At 37.9% G+C, this 26,191-nt stretch overlaps 2 protein-coding genes across 8 annotated transcripts in view; one reads left to right on the top strand and one right to left on the bottom strand.

The window, feature by feature from the left end:
* Nucleotides 1–867: 867 nt before the first annotated feature.
* Nucleotides 868–25,438, top strand: LOC127453370 (uncharacterized). Its single transcript, XM_051719700.1, has 8 exons — nt 868–935; nt 1,310–1,378; nt 1,467–1,535; nt 21,065–21,193; nt 24,480–24,624; nt 24,825–24,927; nt 25,081–25,104; nt 25,265–25,438. Exons 1-8 carry the CDS (start codon nt 868–870, stop codon nt 25,384–25,386), a joined length of 729 nt encoding a protein of 242 aa, XP_051575660.1. The 3' UTR covers nt 25,387–25,438.
* LOC127453171 (septin-7-like) overlaps nt 3,894–26,191 on the bottom strand; it is a 55,246-nt gene continuing 32,948 nt past the window's right edge. For 2 of the 7 annotated variants that reach the window (XM_051719382.1, XM_051719389.1), the window contains 4 exons: nt 16,350–16,488; nt 8,211–16,118; nt 4,624–4,780; nt 3,894–4,094 (listed from right to left, as the gene is read on the bottom strand). The gene's annotated coding sequence lies outside the window, so the exon portion shown is untranslated. The remainder of the gene's footprint in view (nt 4,095–4,623; nt 4,781–8,210; nt 16,119–16,349; nt 16,489–26,191) is intronic. The other 5 variants (XM_051719386.1, XM_051719384.1, XM_051719387.1 and 2 more) reach the window with 5 other exon arrangements.

Below are 26,191 nucleotides of genomic sequence, written 5' to 3'. Positions count from 1 at the left end.
ATAGATGTTCTAAAAGATCTCAACAGGACTTCTAATATAATATTGAGCAAGTTTAAGAATTATGTTGAAAGCAGTGGAAAGCAATACACTGACAATTTTATATAATCGCAGAGGAAGTTTTCATGGCTTAGAGGCTCAAGTCGTAAGACTTAATAAAGTGCTCAGTTGTGTTTTGTTTCAGGATCAACTTAGTCTGCATGACGTTTCTTCTAAAATTCCTTAGTAGAAATAAAAAATAGACACAAATGAGTCAATTGCTGACATACAGTAAGCGTAGAGCTATAAAATGAATGTGGATAGCAAAGCTCAGATGATTTAGGTTTAGGAGCATTGGAGGAGTAATATGAGTTCATACTGAAATCTCTGACTTTTAATTGCAGACTTTGGTATCTTGGCAAATCTGAACACAATGTGAGACATTGTTGAGATCTCTTATATAGAGGAGATACATGCAAGTTTATTGGGATCTTTTCCCCAGGAGAATCATTTGTAAAAGCAGGAGACTGAAGCCTCCATTTGTTCTCCTTTTAATCTAATTGCTGTCTAGGAGAAACACATTTTTTTCATTTGAGTTATCAACAAGTTACCATTTGTGATTTTCTTCTCCTATGGGATGATGTGATTTGGAGCCAAATTAAGATTTGGAGCTAAAATTGGAGTTGCCAGAATAAGTTGGCACTGGTTGCTCCAGAAGTTCTATAAAGTTCTTGTCCATCTTGCTGTAGGGAGTCAAAGGAAACCTGGGAAGACCAGGTCCTCTTGGCCAGATTAGCATAGGTTGACCAGGTCTACCTATAAGTAAAAACAGACTCTTTTATATGACCCTGTGTCTTACATAGATGTGTAATTGTAATAAATAACGACATGATGATACTGTACATCACTCATGGGTCCCGCAGGTCCACCAGGAGCACAGAGGAACCCAGGAGCTCCAGGTGAGGAACTTCCTGGGCCAAAGATAAGAAGCTTTATACTCTGTTCCAACCAAGTCGGATATGTACGGTAATATTACTACTTGATACTGTATCTCAAACAACTGCGGCATTGCATTCATTAAGGAATGAAGAAACAAAATGAAAATGCTAGCGTTAGCTTTGCAGATGTTCGGTTGTCAATAAAGAAGTCTCAAATTGCAAAGGATAAGTGATCTGAGAGGATATTTACTGTGTTTTACAGTCTTGTTTTGGCAAATGTTTTCAGAACAGGAATATAATCATGCAATGTAGGAACTGTGATTTGCTGATGCATTTTATTTGCTTAAAAGTGAATATTTATAATTAAAGGGATGTTTTAATCTGTTTTGTGTTAGGGTGACCATGGCTATATCGGTTCTACTGGTGGACGTGGGCGCCCAGATTTTGGGGTCAAAGGTGATAATGTACAATGCAGTTAGTTGTGTGAGACATTAGTTTTCCATGTAAATGAAAATGTTCTTTTTTTATTTTGACCTTGTATCATCCACTCAGGGTAATGCAGGGCCACCTGGATCACCTGGACCAACAGGACTGCCCGAGAGGGGGCTTCAAGGAGAGAAAGTATTTGGTTTTCTCTTATTTTGTATCGTTATTACTGTAGTAATGGTCTTGGCTATGGCAAACATCACTATAACTATTGCTTATTCTTAGGATTAGAGATCTGGACAAACACCTAACTTTCAGAATTAACAGCATGTAGCCCATCCTGCTTTTGGGCTACCTGTTACACGTTTGTGCTATGAATATGAATGAGGCGAGATATGCGATTACTTTTCTGAGCAAAATGTCTTGCGAACAAACACCATAGCCTTTCTGTCTGCTCAAACCAGTCTGGCCATTCTCCACTGACCTCTCTAATCAACAAGGTTTTTTTTTTTTCCACAGAACTGCCGCTCACTGGTTGTTTTTGCACCATACTCTAAACACTCTAGAGACCGTTGCGCATGAAAATCCCATGATTACTATATTATATTGTACATATATATATATATATATATATATACATATACATACACACACACACACACACAGTATATATATATTGTTTATATATTGTATATATAAATATATCTATATATAATTATAATTTAAAAAAATGTAATCAGTATTATAAGTCTTGTTTTCCAGAAAAATATTTAAAACACCCTTAAAACAAAAAGCTACATTTCATAAGACAATAAGACAGAGAACATGTACAGTAAATAAAATTAAGTTTATTTTTCTTACTCCAGTTTTTTTTCTTGTTCTAAGAATAAATAAAATAAAAATAAAAAAATATTGCCAATGAGCTAATAAACTGAAATATTACACATTTTCTGAAAACAAGTCTTATTATCTTGAATGAATGAATCTTGTTTATAAGACAAGATATTTTTTATTTGTTTAACTATAATTAAAGATATTTCTGCACACTTGTTAAAAAAAAAAAAAAAAAAAAATCAAATTCAATTTCGAAAAAATATCAACCAAAACAATTAAAAACAAACTATATAATCATTAACAACTGTAAAAGAAATTACATACTTAGTACAGAAAAATACTACTTAACACTATTAAAGGTGTCAGAGCAGTTAGTGACATTCTTGTAACTGGTTGCCATTTACTTCTTAGATTTCATGTCAAGAAGGGCAACAGCCGTCTCTGAGGATGTGGTTCAACCTTCTATATCAAAGCATTTATGACTACCATCATTCACAGCCTTATCGTTGTAACTTGCAAAATAAATTCCATTTACACATGCAGCTGATGTCAACATGCCCCTTCCTGTATAGACTACAGTTGCACAAATCTTAACCTTCTGGTGCATGAAATTATAAATCACAAAGGACAAATATATATATATTTTTTTTTTTTTACTTCAAAACTAAAGTGTCATTTTTTTCTTTTCTTCACAATTATGTATTTTATCAGTAACACATCTGTCCACTGCAATAGAAGATGTTAGTAAATATTCTATCGATATTTGATGCATAACCACTTTTATAGAAAGGATGCTTTTTGGATCTAACATCATACTCTAAATGGTTAATATGCCTTTTAAAGATCTAGACACCATGCATCAGAGGCTTGAACACAATATATACAGTATATATAAAGTAAACATGTAATTTCTTTTCTGTGTAATAAACTTCTCGGCCTCTAATTATGGTCAACCAGCTTTAGAACTAAACCATTTAAGTTATTATGAAACTCAGGAACTTTTCCAATGCTTAATTTTAAACAAATCACCTCAAATCTGATGACTAGTGTGCAATTAGTTGGGCAAGGGCATCTGCTGTATGACACCATCGTGTACAATAGGTCTGTCCTCAGAATAATGCTCCTTGTAGGTGAAGAATGAAGATCAACACGTCTCTTTCCTTCCATTTCAAGTTAAGTGGATTCAAGTTGTCTAATTGCACATAACTGTCTTCAACAAAACCTTCAGAAGAAACCTCATTATGATTGCCATTTAGATTAATAAGACATTTCTCAGAAAAATAACTGAAGACAAGAGATTATTTGAAAAAAACCAAAAAAAAAAAAAAAAAAAATGTATATGTCCAAAGTAGTACACCAGTGTCTAATCTCAGTAATAAATTGTTTATTCGAAATTTTCAAGGTTCCCACACCTTTTGGCTGATATATTTTCCAGTTATTTGTGATTACCTTAAAATTTTTTAAAAATCATTATATAAAAGGCTGCACTTACAGTACAAAGAATCATTTCTAGCTCATTAAATATTTTAAAGCTGATTGAAAGTCACAGTTTTAAAATTCCCTGATATGTCCAATGACCCTAGGATCATTTTATTAAATGTATTTAATTTTAATACTCCTTTTAATAAAAAACAGCAACATCACAAGCAATACTAAAATAAACTAAACCACATAAAAACTAAAGTGAATGAATCTGAATGTAAGAAAATAAACAACTGATGCTGCCAAAGATGTAATTTTATTAATATATATGTGTATATATAATATACATTATTAATATTAATATATATATTATTTTTCCATTTGTAAAATCATTTATAGAACACAAGATAGGAGTACATTATAGTGTACCCTGGGTTAGTCTTTGGATTTGGATTGCATCCCAAAGTAAAGGATAGAACTGGTTCCACCCATGTCCAGCTGTGGGGGTAAATAAAATGTTTTGAAATCATTAGGAGATCATGCAACTACAAACATGTTAAGAAAGAGTAGCTTTCTACTATTTTTTAGCATGTATACAGTGCATAGTAGTTATAGTATTATGGCTATAAAATAGTGCACTATATAGGGTATTTACATCATTCACAAGGATGTAATCGGAGACATGCCAAGAGCTGTTCTTGATAAACGCAAGTACCCTCAAACTCAACAGTTCAATTAATGACGCATGTACTCTGAACATCATAATTAAAGGAATAATTCACCCTAAAATGAAAAGGCTTCAGAAGATTTTAATGATAAGTTTATGGTTCTTTTCTGTCCTTTTAGGAGCTTGACTGTATAAACCACCATCCACATTCCTTGTGTGGAAAACAGAAGCTCAGACATTCTGCCTAACATCTTTAGTATTTCATTAAAACACACAGAATTTTCATTTTTGAACTATCCCTTTAAAGAACATAAAATATGTTTGCGAGTATTCTTTAACTTATTAAAAAATAATGCTCACATGTTCACTGCAATGTATTGGACCTGGGAGGTGATGTCGGTCCTCCACGGATCCACCTGCAGTCCATCACACCAGCTTCCTCGGCCATATAACCAGGTGCCGTGTTCATTTGGCACTGCACCTTCAGGAACCCGCGTGGCACAGTCTAGCGCTGATCCTACCAATACATTGTAGCATTAACACAACATAGCTAGCAATCATGCAATATAGCAAACTAGCAAGATATATATATATAACAAGACAGATCACACGATAGCTAGCTATCAAAATAGACAGCAAAACAGATATAAACTCAGCAAAAAAAGATATTTACCTTTTTCAGGAAACTGTATTTTAAAGATAATTTTGTAAAAATCCAAATAACTTTATAGATATTTATTGTAAAGGGTTTAAACAATGTTTTCCATGCTTGTTCAATGAACCATAAACAACTAATGAACATGTACCTGTGGAACGGTCATTAAGACACTAACAGCTTACAGATGGTAGGCAATTAAAGTCACAGTTATAAAAACTTAGGACACTAAAGAGACCTTCCTTCTGACACCAAAAGAAAGATGCGCAGGGTCCCTGCTCATCTGCGTGAGCGAGCCTTAGGCATGCCGCATGGAGGCATGAGGACTGCAGATGTGGCCAGGGCAATAAATTGCAATGTCCGTACTGTGAGACGCCTAAGACAGCGCTGCAGGGTGACAGGAATGACAGCTGATCATCCTCGCAGTGGCAGACCACGTGTAACAACACCTGCATAGGATCGGTACATCCGAATATCACACCTGCGGGACAGGTACAGGATGGCAACAACAACTGCCCGAGTTACACCAGGAATGCACAATCCCTCCATTATTGTTCAGACTGTCCGCATTAGGCTGAGAGAGGCTGGACTGAGGGCTTGTAGGCCAGTTGTAAGGCAGGTCCTTACCAGACATCACCGGCAACAACGTCGCCTATGGGCACAAACCCACCTTCGCTGGACCAGACAAGGCTAGCAAAAAGTGCTCTTCACTGACGAGTCGCGGTTTTGTCTCACCAGGGGTGATGGTTGGACTCGTATTTATTGTCGAAGGAATGAGCGTTACACCAAGGCCTGTACTCTGGAGCGGGATCGATTTGGAGGTGGAGGGTCCGTCATTGTCTGGGGCGGTGTGTCACAGCATCATCGGACTGAGCTTGTTATCATTGCAGGCAATCACAACGCTGTGTGTTACAGGGAAGACATCCTCCTCCCTCATGTGGAACCCTTCCTGCAGGCTCATACTGACATGACCCTCCAGCATGACAATGCCACCAGCCATACTGCTCGTTCTGTGCGTGATTTCCTGCAAGACAGGAATGTCAGTGTTCTGCCATGGCCAGCGAAGAGCCCGGATCTCAATCCCATTGAGCAATTCTGGGACCTGTTGGATCGGAGGGTGAGGGCTAGGGCCATTCCCCCCAGAAATGTCCGGGAACTTGCAAGTGCCTTGGTGGAAGAGTGGGGTAACATCTCACAGCAAGAACTGGCAAATCTGGTGCAGTCCATGAGGAGATGCACTGCAGTACTTAATGCAGCTGGTGGCCACACCAGATACTGACTGTTACCTTTGACTGTTACCTCCCCCCCTTTGTTCAGGAACACATTATTCAATTTCTGTTAGTCACATGTCTGTGAAACTTGTTCAGTTTATGTCTTAGTTGTTGATTCTTTTTATGTTCATACAAATATTTACACATGTTAAGTTTGCTGAAAAAAAAAAAATCAGTTGAAAATGAGAGGATGTTTCTTTTTTTGCTGAGTTTATAAATACACATACACTAGCTAGCAAGGCATATGACTAGCTTGGAAGACAGCTAGCTAGCTAGCAAGATAGATAGCAAAACAGATTGCAAGGTAGACATCAAGACATATAACTAGCAAGACAGATAGCCAACTTGCAAGACAGACAGGTAGATATCTGTCTGTCTGTCTGTCTAATATACAGTTGTGCTCAAAAGTTTGCATACCCTGGCAGAAATTGTGAAATTTTGGCATTGATTTTGAATATATGACTGATCATGCAAAAAAACAGTCTTATTTAAGGATAGTGATCATATGTAGCCATTTATTATCACATAGTTGTTTGGCTCCTTTTTAAATCATAATGATAACAGAAATCACCCAAATGGCCATAATCAAAAGTTTTCATACCCTTGAATGTTTGACCTTGTTACAGACACACAATGTGACACACACACAGGTTTAAATGGCAATTAAAGGTTAATTTCCCACACCTGTGGCTTTTTAAATTGCAATTAGTGTCTGTGTATAAATAGTCAATGAGTTTGTTAGCTCTCACATGAATGCACTGAGCAGGCTAGATACTGAGCCATGGGGAGCAGAAAAGAACTGTCAAAAGACCTGCGTAACAACGTAATGGAACTTTATAAAGATGGAAAAGGTTATAAAAAGATATATTTCAATCACTTATTAAGAAGTGGAAAATTCATGGATCTCTTGATACCAAGCCAAGGTCAGGTAGACCAATAAAGATTTCAGCCACAACTGCCAGAAGAATTGTTTGGGATACAAAGAAAAACCCACAGGTAACCTCAGGAGAAATACAGGCTGCTCTGGAAAAAGACGGTGTGGTTGTTTCAAGGAGCACAATACAACAATACTTGAACAAAAAATGAGCTGCATGGTCGAGTTGCCAGAAAGAAGCCTTTACTGCGCCAATGCCATAAAAAAGCCCGGTTACAATATGCCCGACAACACCTTGACACGCCTCACAGCTTCTGGCACACTGTAATCTGGAGTGACGAGACCAAAATAGAGCTTTGTTTGGAGAAGGTTCAACAAGGTCTATAGTGAAAAGAATACAATCCCCACTGTGAAGCATGGTGGTGGCTCACTGATGTTTTGGGGGTGTGTGAGCTCTAAAGGCACGGGGAATCTTGTGAAAATTGATGGCAAGATGAATGCAGCATGTTATCAGAAAAAACTGGCAGACAATTCGCATTCTTCTGCACGAAAGCTGTGCATGGGATGCTCTTGAACTTTCCAGCACGACAATGACCCTAAGCACAAGGCCAAGTTGACCCTCCAGTGGTTACAGCAGAAAAAGGTGAAGGTTCTGGAGTGGCCATCACAGTCTCCTGACTGTAATATCATTGAGCCACTCTGGGGAGATCTCAAATGTGCGGTTCATGCAAGACGACCAAAGACTTTGCATGACCTGGAGGCATTTTGCCAAGACGAATGGGCAGCTATACCACCTGCAAGAATTTATGGCCTCATAGACAACTATTACAAAAGACTGCACGCTGTCATTGATGCTAAAGGGGGCAATACATAGTATTAAGAACTAAGGGTATGCAGACTTTTGAACAGGGGTCATTTCATTTTTTTCTTTGTTGCCATGTTTTGTTTTATGATTGTGCCATTCTGTTATAACCTACAGTTGAATATGAATCCCATAAGAAATAAAATGAATGTGTTTTGCCTGCTCACTCGTGTTTTCTTTAAAAATGGTACATATATTACAAATTCTCCAAGGGTATGCAAACTTTTGAGCACAACTGTATCATTATAGAATTAGTATTTTGACAGATTATTTTGAATTTGTCACCTTCTTAGTTGAAGCTGGAAGTTATAGTCCTTGTCGAACATCCCCCCATTGAAGAGTGAAGTAACCTTGAAAGGGTACAGTCTATCTGAGCTGTTTCCTAAGACAATAAGGTGTCAATATAAATAAGACAGAACTATTTGATTTGATTTATTACTTTAGAAACTGGACTTGACTTGACACATGTCAGAAAAAGACAAACAGTCAAGCCTATTGTAACTTCAAGAATGGTGCAATTGGGGCCTGGGTAGCTCAGCGAGTACTGACGCTGACTACCACCCCTGGAGTCAGGAGTTCGAATCCAGGGCATGTTGAGTGACTCTAGCCAGGTCTCCTAAGTAACCAAATTGACCCGGTTGCTAGGGAGGGTAGAGTCACATGGGGTAACCTCCTCGTGGTCGCGATTAGTGGTTCTCGCTCTCAATGGGGCACGTGGAAAGTTGTGAGTGGATCGCGGAGAGTAGCATGAGCCTCCACATGTAGAGTCTCCACGGTGTCATGCACGACGAGCCACGTGATCAAATGCGTGGATTGACGGTCTCAGAAGCGGAGGCAACTGAGACTTGTCCTCCACCACCCGGATTGAGGTAACCGCGTCACCACGAGGACCTACTAAGTAGTGGGAATTGGGAGAAAAGGCATGCTGCATACTTTTTTTTTTTTTTTTAAAGAATGGTGCAATTACAGTTTACTGTATGCACATTGTAAATTAATTGAGCAAGTTATTATATAAGCGACTTGTAAAAATAAATATTTAAGGTGGGAGGCTAGTTTCAGATGCTGTGAAACCAAAAGCAGCTACCAGGTTTTGGACACAGCCAGTAACATCTTGTACTTTGTGAACAGGTTAAAGCACTTGAGGTTCTCTGTAAGTTTCAGGGAAGTGGAATCATCCCAGAAGAGCAATTTCCACCCATTCTGGTGCACGTTCCTGCAGAGTTACTCAGAACACAGAGTTTCCACTTTCCTTCACAACATACGGAGACATCTCACATTGTTCCTCTGAGGAACACCTAATGGAACATGTGGGTGAGAAATAACTGAAAAACACCCCATAAAAATGTACAGCTGTGAAATCATTCTCTGAGATGTTCTTTCCAGAGTAAAGGAGCTTCCACATGACTCACGTCGGGGTGTCAACACAATGCTCAAAGCCAGCGCCAAGAGACATTTTGTTCTCTACATGACAAGGGCTGCAGATAGTGTCACGGAAGGGCAATTTTACAAGTTTGCTAGGAAAGAAAGCATGAGGTGTGCACAGTAAACACTGAAAATGTGTATTTGGAGAAGAGAAAAAAGTCCTGTCAATTGCTTTGATACATTCATTGCAGAAAATAATAAGAAGACACGTTTAAGTTAAGGTCTTAGGATATTCTTGTAGAATTTAAATGTTAAAATAATGGATGCTCGTAAAAAAATGTTAATGTTAAAATACTCACTGTTTCAAAAGTATATCCACAAGGGGGGCTTGCGTAGCTCAGCAAGTAAAGACAATGACTACCACCCCTGGAGTCATGAGTTCGAATCCAGGGTGTGCTGAGTGACTCCAGTCAGGTCTCCTAAGCAACCAAATTGGCCCGGTTGCTAGGGAGGGTAGAGTCACATGGGGTAACCTCCTCGTGGTCACTATAATGTGGTTCTCGCTCTCAGTGTAGCGTGTGGTGAGTTGTGTGTGGATGCCGATTAACTTGTATTGATCCGGGATATTCCTTCAAGTTCCACCTGTCATTGCAAAGATGGACTTTGCATATATGTTAATTGCCCGGTACTCATTGGCCGCCTTCGAAAGGTCAGCAGCAATGGGGTCGAAGTTGAAATTGTTTGGACCAGCGCCAGAGGTAACACTGGAGCTTACACTTCACTTCATTGAGCTCATTGTATTCGGCAACGTTGATGCCAGTCATGTTGAATCCCTTTTAGAGGTGGAATCCAAACTGAAAATGGAACCTCTCTATTTATTTTAAAGAAAGACAACAAGCGCACTTATCATGCAAAACATCAGGTAAAATTAGATAATGTGATGAACTACACCTGTGGTTACTCTGCGAAGACACCTGTATAAAACTTCATACATTCACTAAAAATCATCTTATCTGATCTGTGGTAAAAATTCTGACCTGTTTGGTTGCTGTGACTGAAGCATAGATTGAGAGATGTCATCCAGTGGCATTGCCCACGGTACAGTCTTCATGATGAAGGTACACCTTGCGTTATTTAGCAGAGGGATCAAAGGGGACACATCCGTCAGCCAATGACCTGTGCCTCTGGTATAAAAAGATACATCACAACAAAAAGTTTGGAGTAGTATACAAACGGCTGTACAGTGTAATCCCAGTGAGCACATGTCTCGTCCCTGCGGCCGGGACACAACAAGGAAGCGTCCAACTCCAGAACATCATAATCCAACATGTCTAAATCCAGAAACAACATGGCACAGAAATCCTGAGGTCCTTATGAAATGCTTTGTGGGATTTAGGAAAGTTTGCAGCACCACATTTGTTAAATGCATTATGTGGTGTTTTGAAGTGATCATATGATGGAAAAGACCAAACTTTCCTTGATCTATTGAAATAAAAGAGTCAGACTGAAGTTTATTTTATTCAACAAGGTCCCTGATCATTTCAGTTTGAGTTCTGATCACAAATGGGCAGGGTTGGGAGGTTACTTATAAAATGTATTCCACTACAGGTTACAGAATACATGGTGTAAAATGTAATTAGTAACATATTCCATTAGATTACTCAAGGTCAGTAATGTAATCTAAATACTTTGGATTACTTCTTCAGCACCGGTAGATTTTTTTTTCAGTTGTTTTGACTTTAAAAAAAATCTGTCTGTACAGTAAGAAAAAAAAACGTTAAAAATACATTCTCTGAAAAATAGAGATATTTTTACAGAAAAACAATACAAAAATTCTGATCAAGCACAAGATGTTTGCCCTAATATCAAAGGTCTTACAAGAGAATTAAGAATTAATGTTCTAATGTGGATTTTCTTGATAAAAATATATGATCGTGTCTGGCAACAGGTTATGTAAAATGGCATTTTTGCTTAGCATAAAGCTAAATATTCACGTGACAATTTACACAATGTTTATTTATATTTCTGCTGCTCCAAACATACTTCAGACTTACTTATCTGTCTGCTTGTTTGAATGTAACACATCTTAAGAAAGTGTTTCACCGCTGTTCAAAGGCTCTTTGAATCGCATAATTTATAGGATAAATGTTTTCCAACTGAAAGGACTAAATATTAAATGAAACAAATGACAATAAAATGCAAAGTAATCTCTTCAGTAATCAAAATACTTTTTGAATGTAACTGTATTCTAATTACCAATTATTTAAATTGTAGTGGAATACAGTTACTAATATTTTGTATTTTAAATACGTAATACCGTATTCCGTTACACCCCAACAATGCAAATGGGACAGTTATTATTAAAACTATGGTTATTAATATTGGCCATTCTTATTTGACAAGAAATCCGTTTTCTTGCCACAAAAAATCCACATTCTGTAAGAGAAAATATAATTGTATAAAAATTGCAAAAGAGCATAATGCATGGTATCATCCTGAACAAGATGAACAATTATAAATCCATGACAACCTCAATTAGAATGGCAGTTATTTATCACATTTTCCATGCATTTTTTATATTCCTGCATGCGGGCAGGAATAATTCATAAAGAACAATAATATCGCTCACAGTAATATGAACTTCGGTATCTGAAAACTACAGTATCTCAAAGGAGACGTGTAGTAGTCGCCGCATCACAGCCGTGACGTCAATTTGTAGGCGAACCCGGAAGACTAATTCGCCGTGGGTTCCCTCTGGATTTTCCCATGGGGTTTTATAATGGGGTTTTTCAACTAAGTAAAATAAGATCTGTGGTAAACATTACTTCACGATACGTGAATGTTTTGTTCTACAACATATATTACACTCTTTCATACCTCAAATGTGAATTTTGAAGAATTTTGATGTTTACCACAGCATTTGACACAATTGATCACAAAATATTTTTAAATCGGTTGGAGTGGAGGGTCTGGCTCTGCAGTGGTTTGCCTCCTATCTGAGAGAGAGGACTTTCTCCGTAAATATACATAATTTTCCTCTACAACAGCCCCCCTATCTTGCGGTGTACCCCAGGGTTCTATTCTGGGACCATTATTGTTCACTCTCTATATGCTTCTCCTGCGCTCCCCTACGACTCACAATTTTATTTACCAGTTAGGCCTGATAGCAGCTGCTCTGTTGATTCTCTTCTTATGTGTTTTGAAGAAATTAAAGGCTGGATAGCAAATATTTTTTTTTCAATTAAACGAAAGCAAAACTGAAGTACTGATTTTAAACTCTGCCAGGACTTCATCTGTCACTGAAGCCCAGTTAGGTTTGCTCTCCTCCAATACACATGTGCATGTCAAAAATCTTCAGGTCATTTTTGACAAATCATTACTGTTTGACAAACAGATTAGTGCCGTTATAAAGGGAAGTTTCTTTCAATTGAGGTCTATTGCTAAATTAAAGCATTTTCTTTCTGCTAAAGACCTTGAAACTGTGATCCATGCTCTTATTACTTCACAGCTGGATTATTGTAACTCTCTGTATGCTGGTCTGCCTCAGTCTGCTTTATCTCGTTTACAGATGGTTCAAAATGCCGCAGCTTGGGGGGCCTGGGTAGCTCAGGAAGTAAAGACGCTGACTACAACACCTGGAATCGCAAGTTCAAATCCAGGGCGTGCTGAGTGACTCCAGTCAGGCTTCCTAAGCAACCAACTGGCCCGGTTGCTAGGATGGGTAGAGTCACATTGGGTTAACCTCCTCGTGGTCGCTATAATGTGGTTCTCGCTCTCGGTGGGGTGCGTGGTGAATTGTGCATGGATGCCGCGGAGAACAGCGTGAGGCTCCACACGCGCTAGGTCTCCGCGGTAACGCGCTAACAAGCCATGTGATAAGATGCGCGGATTGACTGTCTCAGAAGCGGAGGCAACTGAGGTTCGTCCTCCGCCACCCAGATTGAGGCGAGTCACTATGCCACCACGACAGTGGCGTATCCAGGACATTTTTACTGGGGTGGCCAAGATGGGGCACAGACCTAGTGTGGGGTGGCGATACCAGGAGAACCTTTATGAATGGCACATGATCAAAATGTGTAAATATCGCATTGCTTTGCTTCAACATCTACACATGTAGAATAAATGAATTCTTAAACTCATGTTAGCATTCACTGAATTGTTTGTATTCAATATCAGACTGTTGTTTTGACATTTGACAGTTTTCTACTCCTGTTCTATTTCAACCTGTTACAGTTTCTGGGAATCTCTGGCTATTTTAACATAACATCCATTTTTAAATCAGTAATTGTTTAGGAAAAGTCAGTTACACATTTTTAAGAGCTATTTCTCATTGTAGAGAATTAATCTGCGTATAACATCAGGTATAGTGTATAATCATAAAAAGATACAAGTACAGGTGATAACTGATTGAGGCGCAATTCAATCAATCATTCAATCAATTATTCATTCATTTATTAGCTATAACTGCACTGTCCAGCAGAAATATTGTTAAATTGGGTACAAATCAGTGTGTGAAATTGGCTACGAGGGCTTATAGGTGTCTGTCTGGAAACCCCAAAATTGCAGATTGAGCTCTGAATACAGTAAAAAACAAATCTCTATTTACAGTGTCTACTCAGGTTTATTTTCCACATGTTCTGATAGCTTCAATTACTTTGAATATTACCAAATAAAATAGTTAGTCAAATCATTTGCGGCATTTAAGTGCAATTTGCCTTGCCTCTGCATATTTAAAATGTCAAATAAGGTATAAAAACTTAGAAGATTTTATTGGTCTGACTGACCAATAATACACATAAAGAGATCATAAATAACTCATGTAAAGATTTAAAGTACAGTCACAGCACAAACCCTTCCATTTCACACACAGGTTAACCATATATATAACTTTAGCTATTGAACATATACATCTGTAAAACGCTTTACACACCTCCATCATTAAATCAGAAAACATGGCATTTCATATTTCATGTCAATATAAAGATAACATGCTGAATGTGGTGTAGGGTCTAGCTTACTCTTTAACCTAGCTACTGTAACAATGAAAAAATGTTTTCACATTCACATGGAAATTCGGGATAAATTAAACGTTAGATTAGATGAACATACCTCTCAGATAACAGCTTTCTTTTTGACCACAAATCGACGTCGTCAACTCATTGGAAGTTGAGGTAGACGTTAGCTCGTGTCAGCTTCGTGCTTCTGACCGACCATTATACTCCAGACCTGGCGCCCGCTGCCAGCGACCTGCGGCACCTGCCTGGCCACCCGCGGCCTGCCCCTCCCCCCACTGATCAAAGATCAGCTCACGCAGCTTCAGTTCTATCACTACTAAAATGGTCAGAAATATAAAACTGACCCTGGGTCAGTGTGGCTCTAAATCAACAAATGACCTGAGATGTCATCTTTGATTGACAGGTGTTTCTATCGGTTCTTCGTTCTTCTGTTGATGAACAAGATGAACTACCAATCAGTTCTGGGGTGGCCACAGAGTGGCCAATGAGATTTCAGGGGTGGCCCAGGCCACCACAGGCCACCCCCTAAAATCGCCACTGCACCACGAGGACCTAGAGCGCATTGGGAATTGGGCATACCAAATTGGGGTGTGAAGGAGAGGAGAAAAAAATGCTGCAGCTCAATTTTTGACTGGGACTAAAAAAAGGGATCATATTACCCCTGTATTGGCTGCTCTTCATTGGCTTCCTGTCAAGGCTAGAACTGATTTTTAAAATTCTTATCTATGTGCACAAGGCCCTGACTGGTCTTGCTCCTCAATATATTACTGACCTTCTACACCCATATTCTCCTCCTAGAAAGCTTAGATCTTGTAAGCAACTTTTATCAGTTTTCTGCTGTCATTGCAAGTCTAAGGGAGATCGAGCCTTCTCTGTTGTCACCCCCAAACTCTGGAACAATCTCCCTTCACATGGCTTTACTCTGTATTTTTTTATACTAATTAAGGTCAAGGTTACATGTTGTTTATTCGTGTTTAGTTCTGTTTGTTTTGATATAGTTTGATTAGTTTTATATATTTGTGTACTCTATTACACTTTTATATCTAATTGTACAGCACTTTGTTTCAACTTTTTGTTGTTTTTAAATGTGCTTTATAAATAAAGTTGACTTGACTTACCACAGACCTTATTTTACTCATAAATCCAAAACTCCAAATATAAAACCCCATAGAACAATCCAGAGGGAACCCATGGCGAATTCTCTTCCGGGTTTGTGGACTACAAACTGAACAGCTCTATCTGCATAAAGTTCAACTTTTCTAAACTTTGTCGCATCACTGGACATGCCTACATTGCATCGTAAATGGTCGCTGTCGCTCATGTCACCAGATATGGCTAACTCTTATTGAAAATGGTAATGAAAAACTAAATCATGAAATTTTTTTTTTACAAAAACACTTTTTACAATATGATATTTCAAGCAGGGGCGTAACTAGAGGGAGGGCAGGGTGGGAAGACGCCCTAGGGCCCGGGGTGAGAGGGGCCCGCAACGGTCGACCATAAGAAACCATAAAAATGGCTGCAGGCCCGAGGGGTGATGAAAAATAAACCAATGCCCCCCCAAGGAGGAGGCCTGACAATTTCATTGCACTGGGGCCCGCAAGTTCCAAGTTACGTCAGTGATTTCAAGGATATGATATTAATATTCAGGACTTTAGTTTTAAGAGTCTGAATGAAAGTATGTGTAGCTCGAACCTCCAGGAATTCCACCACTGCCTGAGCTCCCTCCTCGCCGTGCATCAGATGATTATCAAACACAGCAACTACACTGGCAGGCCGCCTCAACTGCTCCTGCAAATCCTCATTGAATATAAACCTATAAAATAAGTATAAGGCTAAACATTAAAATAAGGCAAATAAAATGAATCAAACACAAATGATTGTATATTTTCTAAGCATTCAAATATGCATGGTTCTCTAAACATCTTGCTTTGAGTGGACTGAACACACTTCTTCAATCTTTCAAAAACTGCCAATCTTTCAAAAATATTTGTTAGAATTGTTGTGATTCAATATACATTCACCAAATGGTCAACAGGAGTCATACCATTGAGCTTGCCAGGCCATGAATCTGAAGGTTGGGTAGAGATACCAGCCCATTTCAGTCAGAGCTCTATGCTGGTTGATCGCAAAGAAGAAGTTTGGAGAGGGTGTGCTGGAATGTCACGTTCACAGGCCGCTCCATTCTATCGGAAACATGTCAAAAATCTGTAGCATTAAGATTTGTCTTCACTGGAATTAATGAGATATTATTAAAAATGTTAATTAAAATAGGGTGTCCACAAACTTTTGGCCAAATAGTGTATTAGAGACCAACCACAAAAAAAGATTTAAGCAAACTTCAGCTAGTACAGAACAAGGCAGCTCGCCTTGCTCTCTAGTGTCCATTTGACACAAATACTAATAGCATGCATTTACATCTTAACTGGTTGAAAGTTGAAGACAGGATGATTGCTGCAATTCTACTATCAATATGGAAAGTTTTACAATCCAAAATCCAGACATATCAGTACAGTCAATTAAAACTCAATTTAGAGTCATATACATTTGCCACCAGACAGGCAACAGAAGGCAGGTTTTCACTCCCTAAAGCAAAAACCAGTTTCCTTAAACGTACAGTACTATATAGGGCAAAGAATACATGGAATTCACTTCCACTGTTATTGACTAAAATAACACAGAAATCAAAGTTTAAAAGGCAAATAAGGGCACGCCATGGATCATAATTTTCATAGGATGTTATGCATATGGGGACTTGTAGCTTTACTTTGCTGGGAACTCAGCTGAGAGAGTCATTAGAGTTAGTTAGTTTTTATTTATACATATACAGTACTGTGCAAAAGTTTTAGGCACTTGTGAAAGATTTTGCATAGTGAGGATGTCTTCAAAAATAATGCCATAAATATTTATCCATTTATAAACTTAATGTCATACAAAGTCCAGTAAACATAAAAAAGCAAAATCAATATTCAGTGTGACCACCTCTGCCTTTAAAACAGCCCCAGTTCTCCTAGGTACACCTGGACACAGTTTTCTTGGTTGTTGGCAGATAGGATGTTCCAAGCTTCTTGGAGAAATCGCCACAGTTCTTCAATCTATTTAGGCTTTCTCAATTGCTTCTGTCTCTTTATGTAATCTCCGACTGACACGATGTTCAGTGGGGTCTTTGTGGGGGCCATGACATCTGTTGCAGGGCTCCCTGTTCTTCTATTCTAATCTTTTCTATTTGCAAAAGTAATGCTTGGGAGTCTAACATTTATATTTCCTACTGACACACTAAAGCTGAAGATATAAATAATCATCTTAAGACAAATGCTTTTGTGAAACATCTTATGTGCCTAAGACTTTTGCACAGTACTGTACATACACATATACTCAGATATACATACATAGCAATGCAAGTCTTACTCTTCAATTCTTAATGTTATTTTTATAATATATGTCCTATGTTGGATATTTGTGTTGATTGTAATGTAAAATATATGTTCTTAAATGTGTTTTATGTTGGATATTTGTGTTAATTGTAATGTTAAATATATGTTTTTAAATGTGTTGATTTGGTATGGATTGTAATGTTTAATGTATGTTCTTAAATGTATGTTTTTTATATGTGGACCCCAGGAAGACTAGCGTTGCTATAGGGCACAGCTAATGGGGATCCAAACAAATAAACAACTGATATCGTTTTTACAGATTAATCAGTGCCGATAGTTACTTTTTGGAACTATCTCCAATAATTTTCTTTTTTTATTCTTCCGTCTTCCTCTGTGGCCAAAACTCTTCATCTGGTGAATTTATAGGCTACAAAAAGTGAATATTTACCTATTGAGCATTGTAATGGAGCCAAAACACTGACACCATTACTGTTTATGGAATAATTTTCGCTTATTAATAAAAAAATGTTATAAAAAGGACACATATTGTATGACAATTGATTGCTGATCTACTATTAATGAATGATGATCAACTGTTGATGAATTACTGCTCATCCAGTATTTATTAGCTCATTTAACAATGTTTACTTTATAGTGAGTATATGACATTGTAATACACTGTAGATGATTGTAAGAGTGCATGTTTTGTTTTTCCTTTGTGTGTAAGTGTGAGCTGGAAGAACAGACACTACAAAATAAGAGTCCCCAGTGTATTTTGGGCTTGTTTATAATAAAAAGTCCCGCATAATGCACCAAATCTTATTATTATTTTTTTCTGGATATTATTGGGATTTTGGTTGCACAACAAACACACATTTGGGATTTTACTCATTTTGGACTCTTGCAGCCTCTATGTCTGTGCCCTGTCACAGTAAGGAAAGACTAAGAATTTTTTTATAACTTTCAATGAATCGATTTTTAAAACTATCTGAAGATTATCGGTTATCTGCCTTTTCCACCACCTTAGTTATCGGCATCAGCAAAATCCACTATCGGTCGAAGTCTATATGAATGGGAGAAATTGAACCGCTGAATATGGCATCTGTAGGAATGGAAGTCCTGCATTTACAGTTAAAAGAGCCAATCACCTATTTGATAGAGATATCAGTTTTCATAGAGAATGCGTATACACATTAGATGGACCAACCTGAAAAATAACGTGATCTGAGCTAAAGAATCACAAGTTGTGATACGAATGTTAGATTTTATTGCTGATTTGAAATGTTATTTGGTTATAATCTTGACCAACTGTTTGAGGTTTTGGTTTTTCCCCATTAAAGTTATACTATGTAAGATTTTTTTTGTTAGAAATTAACAAAATAAATTTCATTAATGATCAAGTACACCAACAATCCATTTTCCAAACCATGTATTTGCCTTAGCCTGATTCACTATGGTAAGCCTATAATAATTATTTCTATTTTAGAGCTGTTGGGACGGATTTGGCAGGAAACTGCATTCTTCCATCAGTCAATCGTGCGTGTTTACGTCATGTCTGTAAATAAAGAAAAGAAGGTCCGGAGCTACTACAGCACATGAATGTGTGCGGTGATAGGTGTGGTAATATAGTCTGAAGCAGAAAGCTTGTAGTCACAACAAATGAGCAAAATTGCCCATGGATAATTAAAAAAGGCAACAAACGGGAATCACCTGTTTTCAAAATAAATAAACCTTGAACAGAGAAGAGTCAAAAATGGAAAGCGACAGAGCCCCTAATAATAAAGCACAAAACAAAATCGGCTTGGCTTTTTCAAAGGTTCCGACAACTCCAAGATCTAAAAGGATGTAAAACCGACCCAGAGATGGAGTTTTTCTTGCTCGACAGGTAAGATATTTTATTGGACTGATAATTAGCCAGGAAGCTATCTTAGTGCGGTAGTTCGTTAGACAGCGTTAGCCACTCTAATGGAGCATTTTATTATGGACCGTGGTCCTGCATTGCTTTCAACTTTCGAGGAAGGACAATGGAAAATGTTTTACTTTTTGCTGGTAACAACGGCAATCTCTAAACCAGTTACTACCACAGTCTATTTGCCTGCTAGCTAAGTTATAGTTTCCACCGTTTGACTTTATCTGCACCCCAGCGTCCATTCAACCAGTCATATCTGGCATTCAGGCGCTTGGCAATCACTGTTTTGCTCCATTCTGCGATTTACAGTTGGGATACACAACAGTAATCTATTGAATATTAAAGAAATTATGCCCCAGGTTTGATAAAATGGTACAAATGAACTTTGAGTCATGAGTCAAACAAATGAGTCATTTGACAGGACATGTCAAGGCCTGAGCAAGGTCACAGTTGTGTCCTCCACATCGCCATGAGTACAGAACTCGGGGTATCCAATTACCCAGCGCATACACCGGTGTAGGGGAGAAATGCAATCTGGACAAGATCTTTCCCTGGACAACAAGAACAACTGCATTCATGTCATTCTGCCACAATTATTTAATTTTAGGATCATATTTAGATTATCTAAATACACACTACATGAATCTGTCTGTCTGTCTGTCTTTCTATGTAAACTTCTGACTTCAACTCTATCTATCTATCTACACCGATCAGCCACAACATTAAAACCACCGCCTAATATTGTGTAGGTCCTCCTCGTGCTACCAAAACAGTGCCAACCCGAATCTCAGAACAGCATTCTGAGATGCTATTCTTCTCACCACAATTGTCAGTTCGAACCAGTCTGGCCATTTTCTGTTGACCTCTCTCATCAACAAGGCGCTTCCATGCCAGACAGGCTGGTTTGAGTATTTCTGTAACTGCTGATCTCCTGGGATTTTCACGCACAACAGTCTCAAGAATCTACTCAGAATGGTGCCAAAAACAAAAAACATCCAGTGAGCGGCAGTTCTGCAGATGGAAATGCCTTGTTGATGAGAGAGGTCAACAGAGAATGGCCAGACTGGTTCAAACTGACAAAGTGACAATTCTGAGATGCGGGTTGGCACTGTTTTGGCGGCACGAGGGGCACCTACAGAATATCAGACAGGTGGTTTTAATGTTGTGGCTGATCAGTCTGTCTGTCTATCTATCTATAGTTGAAGTCAGAAGTGTACATACACTTGTATGGGTGTATATATTTATACCATGATCAATGGAAACATGTAAATACTTCACGTTGCAACCCCCTGAAATTTCAAGCCAAATCTACGCCTTTGCGATCCATCCATCTAAAGGCACTTCAAAGAATACCATGGTTCTATTACAATGGCAAATGGACCAAAACATGGTACCGTATTACAAAGGTACTTTCTATTAGTCCATCTTTCTCAGTAATACCTGTAAGCAGTGGCTCTGTACACTTGTTCTCTCATCCAGAGCGCGTCCTGTGCTGCAGTATCATCCAGTGAGAGGAACAGAACCTGAGGGCTGGACGGCAGGTACTCCAGCAGATCAGACAGAGACTCGTTCCACGTCCACAGACACCCCAGAAGGGCGGATTTATTCGTAAATGCATGAATGATGAGAGCGGATCTCGAGACTTTCTCAGGATAAACAAACACTCTAGCCAGAGTTTGGACTTGAAACGCAGGCGCTGGATCACCCGGTTCAAACCCCAAACCTTCACTGAGCCTTCCTTTGGATCTTATGTTACCAGTGCGCGACTCCACAGAGTCTATATGCTCCAAATGTCCCAAATTATTCGATGAATTCGCATTTCTCGGATTAGACGTTGCATTTACACCAAATGGAGCACTTACATATAACATAAAGTAGTAGTAATCGACAATATGACATCATTTGGATGTGAATATTTATGTTTCATTAATTCATAAACACACAGGTATCAGGCTGTTTGTAAAAGTAACCGAACCTGAATTGTACCGCTACATTGTTTCACTTCCTCATTTGGATAAACATGAGGGCGTGGCCTACGGTGGCTTTTCGGGTTTAAGTGACACGTTCCATTGGCCAATAAGAGAGAAGTAACAGAAAACAATAATACAAAAATAAATAAATTAAACAAATTAAATTTCTGGAAGTAATGAAGAACAGCAAAGATCGTTACAGTGAAGCTCGTTAGCCTGATTTAATTTAAGATTCATTGAGAGACTTTTATGTTATATTGTTGTTGGAGTTATCTTGCAGTATTTTATTTCTTTGAATTGATTACTTACACATTTAATAATTTCATATATAGTTTTTTTATTCACTTTATAATATACAGTTATTTATTGCTACATTCTATTTTGTTATTTTTCATGTTTCTTTTAATTAATAATTAAAAAAGTATTAAAGTGAATTATCATTAATATTAAAATGTAATTAGTGATTCATACACACACACACACACACACACATATATATATATATATATATATATATATATATACATACATACACACACATACAGTGCATCCGGAAAGTATTCACAGCGCTTCACTTTTTCCACATTTTGTTATGTTACAGCCTTATTCCAAAATGGATTAAATTCATTATTTTCCTCAAAATTCAACAAACAATACCCCATAATGACAATGTGAAAGAAGTTTGTTTGAAATCTTTGCAAATTTATTAAAAAGAAAAAAAATCACATGTACATAAGTATTCACAGCCTTTGCCATGACACTCAAAATTGAGCTCAGGTGCATCCTGTTTCCACTGATCATCCTTGAGATGTTTCTACAACTTGATTGGAGTCCACCTGTGGTAAATTCAGTTGATTGGACATGATTTGAAAAGGCACACACCTGTCTATATAAGGTGCCACAGTTAACAGTGCATGTCAGAGCACAAACCAAGCCATGAAGTCCAAGGAATTGTCTGTAGACCTCCGAGACAGGATTGTATCGAGGCACAGATCTGGGGAAGGGTACAAAAAAATTCCTGCAGCATTGAAGGTCCCAATGAGCACAGTGGCCTCCATCATCCATAAATGGAAGAAGTTTGGAACCACCAGGACTCTTCCTAGAGCTGGCCGCCTGGCCAAACTGAGCGATCGAGGGAGAAGGGCGGTGACCAAGAACCCGATGGCCACTCTGACCAAGCTCCAGCATTTCTCTGTGGAGAGAGAGGAGAACCTTCCAGAAGAACAACCATCTCTGCAGCACTCCACCAATCAGGCCTGTATGGTAGAGTGGCCAGACGGAAGCCACTCCTCAGTAAAAAGGCACATGACAGCCCGCCTGGAGTTTTCCAAAAGGCACCTGAAGGACTCTCAGACCATGAGAAACAAAGATTGAACTCTTTGGCCTGAATGGCAAGCGTCATGTCTGGAGGAAACCAGGCACCGCTCATCACCTGGCCAATACCATCCCTACAGTGAAGCATGGTGGTGGCAGCATCATGCTGTGGGGATGTTTTTCAGTGGCAGGAACTGGGAGACTAGTCAGGATCGAGGGAAAGATGAATGCAGCAATGTACAGAGACATCCTTGATGAAAACCTGCTCCACAGCGCTCTGGACCTCAGACAGGGGCGAAGGTTCATCTTCCAACAGGACAACGACCCTAAGCACACAGCCAAGATAACAAAGGAGTGGCTCCGGGACAACTCTGTGAATGTCCTTGAGTGGCCCAGCCAGAGCCCAGACTTGAACCCGATTGAACATCTCTGGAGAGATCTGAAAATGGCTGTGCACCGACGCTCCCCATCCAACCTGGTGGAGCTTGAGAGGTCCTGCAAGGAAGAATGGGAGAAACTGCCCAAAAATAGGTGTGCCAAGCTTGTAGCATCATACTCAAAAAGACTTGAGGCTGTAATTGTAATTGCCAAAGGTGCTTCAACAAAGTATTGAGCAAAGGCTGAGAATACTTATGTACATGTGGATTTATTTTTTATTATTTTTTTTTATAAATTTGCAAAAATTTCAAAAACTTCTTTCACGTTGTCATTATGGGGTGTTGTTTGTAGAATTGAGGAAAATAATGAATTTTAATCCATTTTGGAATAAGGCTGTAACATAACAAAATGTGGAAAAAGTGAAGCGCTGTGAATACTTTCCGGATGCACTGTGTGTGTGTGTGTGTATACACACAGAATATATATATATTTTACTATACATTTTTTATATATATATAGTATGTGTATATATCAATCCATACATGGAAAAACAAAGATTGAATGAATAAAATTTATAGATAAAAGTTGGTCTCATTCTTAGATTCCTTCAAAATGATCTATTTTTATTTACATGTATTTATTTAGTAACTTTTTAATAGAATAATATTATTTATTTGTCCCTTTTCAAGGAAATTATACTTGGACTTCGTTCCATTGTACAAGCACTGACACATACAGATAAGCACCATAAGGACAACATTGATTTACAGCAATCACAACATCGGTCAAATAAATCAGTGAATGAAATAAATGAGTGAAGTTGCTGTCTAATTCTGAGACCTCTTCATTCAAATTATCTACCAACTGAAATGATTTGAACCAGGAGCTCATTAGAGATCAAATGATTAAAATCATTAGATTAATTAGCAAAAATCGACTCCTTGGATGAATATTAACGGGATAATCCAGTGTGAAGGGTTTTTGTCTTTTAATAATTCCTAATTGCCCCTGATTCATCACCTGCCTATTTAAGTAGAGCTCCTGTTTAGTGAGCACCAGTGATGAGTCAAGAAATAATCGTGTGAGCAATACCAAAGTTATTTTGAGTGAGTTTAAATTTTTATGTCCACAGTTTTGCATTTCTGTTTCCAGAATAGTATAGTTAAACATTTTGTTATCAGACTAGTACATTGGTCTTCAGCGCGGTTATATGTGAATTGAACTGCACCCAGCTTGAGTGCCACAGACCTGCTGACTGCACAGACATCAACGCATCATGAAGACCTGTCTGCATATTCTTCTGCGTCCACAAATATTTTGTGCCACAACTTCAATCCTGATGGAGACAATTGGATGAATGACAGGTATCCAAATGAGGTTAGTAATTCCAATACCGCTTTAAATGGTATTCTCAGTGTATATTTGCATGTCTTTTGTAGATTAGTTGTTCTTTTCCCCCTGCAATAGCAATGGAATATAGAAAGTATATCATACACATTTATATTCAATACTGTTTTTTTTAACAACAGTTATGACTGTTTATCAATTGGTTCTATTACTTCTTTTGTTTTCTGAAGGCAAATTTATCAGAGTCTGAACTATTACAGAGAATGCTGAAAAGTGTGAACCGAGCACTTGGACTACAACAGTATTTTGGTCTAATGGGGAAAAGATCATCTGGTAAAAAAAAAAAAAAAAAAAAATGTGTGTGTGTGTATATATATATATATATATATATATATGTTTTTAATTGTGGTTGTACTTTTCACACATTTAAGCAAAGCCTGAAGTAGTAGTAAAAAGTGTTGAATAAATATTGTTTTCTCTTCAAAGCAAAATCACAGATAACGCGGAGACGTAAGTGTTATATGGTCTGTCTATCTATCAATCAATCTTTTTTGTCGCCTTAATTAGTGCATTTGGTGACTAGCAATGTTTTGTTTTTTTACTATAGGTAGTAGCTTTTCATTTAGTATATTTTGTATCATTTTGCAATAATCTCACAAACAATTTGCAGGGCAGAAGTTTCAGACATTTGTTGGTCTAATGGGAAAACGGAATATGATTGAACCAGGTGAGTCAGTCAGTTTTGTTTTCATGATTTGTGCTGTGCAACACAAAATAATGTTTAAGGGGTGACATTCCATTGCATTTGATAATCTGATGCATTCTGTTACCACCTTTCAATAGAAATAATGACATTTTTCTTCTAGGTTCATTTTAACAAGGCAATCAACTGATTTTGAGGTCATGAACTTAATTTATAACATGCAACCATGAATGGACCCATTAATACAAGGCCCAAACTTTAGGAAGGTTGTGAAAATGGAAATACTGCTGTGTTATTTATTTTTAAATAAAAATGTTATGCCATTGCATTTGTCTTGTCGTAGTCAAAGGAACTGGTATATGATATGTCCAGTGGCCTCAAAGTATTTGGACAAAAATAAAATATCAAACCAAGTGCCAACAAACTTATTCTTGTTAAATGTTTTGCTTGAAAGATGTGCTTGTGGTTCCATATTTGGTTAACTGATGTAACGTCATTCATATATTCCAAGTGTGTAATTTCTTCCATTCAAGAAATCAGAGGAATGATTGGAAATTTGTCAACATCGCCTCCTAGTGTCTAATTATGATTAAAGAATGTTGGAGGGAAAATTATTTGTCTCTGTATAAGCTGTTCATTATTGTGTACAGTCATGCAAATACAAACAAGTACAAAATTACTAGTACTGTTCACAAACAAGTCAACTGATATAGAACAGGTGAGACTAGGAGCAATTTTAACACTATAAACATCTTCAATAAAAAAACAAGTGCAATTGAAGTGTGATGACACTTTTTTTCTGATTTAAAAAAGTGATTTTGTTTTATTTTTTTTAGGTTTAGTATTTGTCATCTGCTGTCTAAAGTTTTGATGCCTTTGAATTTAAGTTCACAC

Source organism: Myxocyprinus asiaticus, chromosome 15, assembly GCF_019703515.2.
Source record: "Myxocyprinus asiaticus isolate MX2 ecotype Aquarium Trade chromosome 15, UBuf_Myxa_2, whole genome shotgun sequence".
Taxonomy (NCBI): domain Eukaryota; kingdom Metazoa; phylum Chordata; class Actinopteri; order Cypriniformes; family Catostomidae; genus Myxocyprinus; species Myxocyprinus asiaticus.
This window is presented reverse-complemented; position numbering and strand designations above follow the sequence as displayed.

Excerpts from the sequence above, each read along its gene's own strand:
- LOC127453370 (XM_051719700.1), top strand. The coding sequence starts at position 868 with ATGATACTGTACATCACTCATGGGTCCCGCAGGTCCACCAGGAGCACA. Across the intron at positions 1,379-1,466 it reads TTGGGGTCAAAGGTGATAAT|GGTAATGCAGGGCCACCTGG; the intron begins GTACAATGCAGT and ends TCATCCACTCAG. Across the intron at positions 24,625-24,824 it reads ATGACAGGTATCCAAATGAG|GCAAATTTATCAGAGTCTGA; the intron begins GTTAGTAATTCC and ends TGTTTTCTGAAG.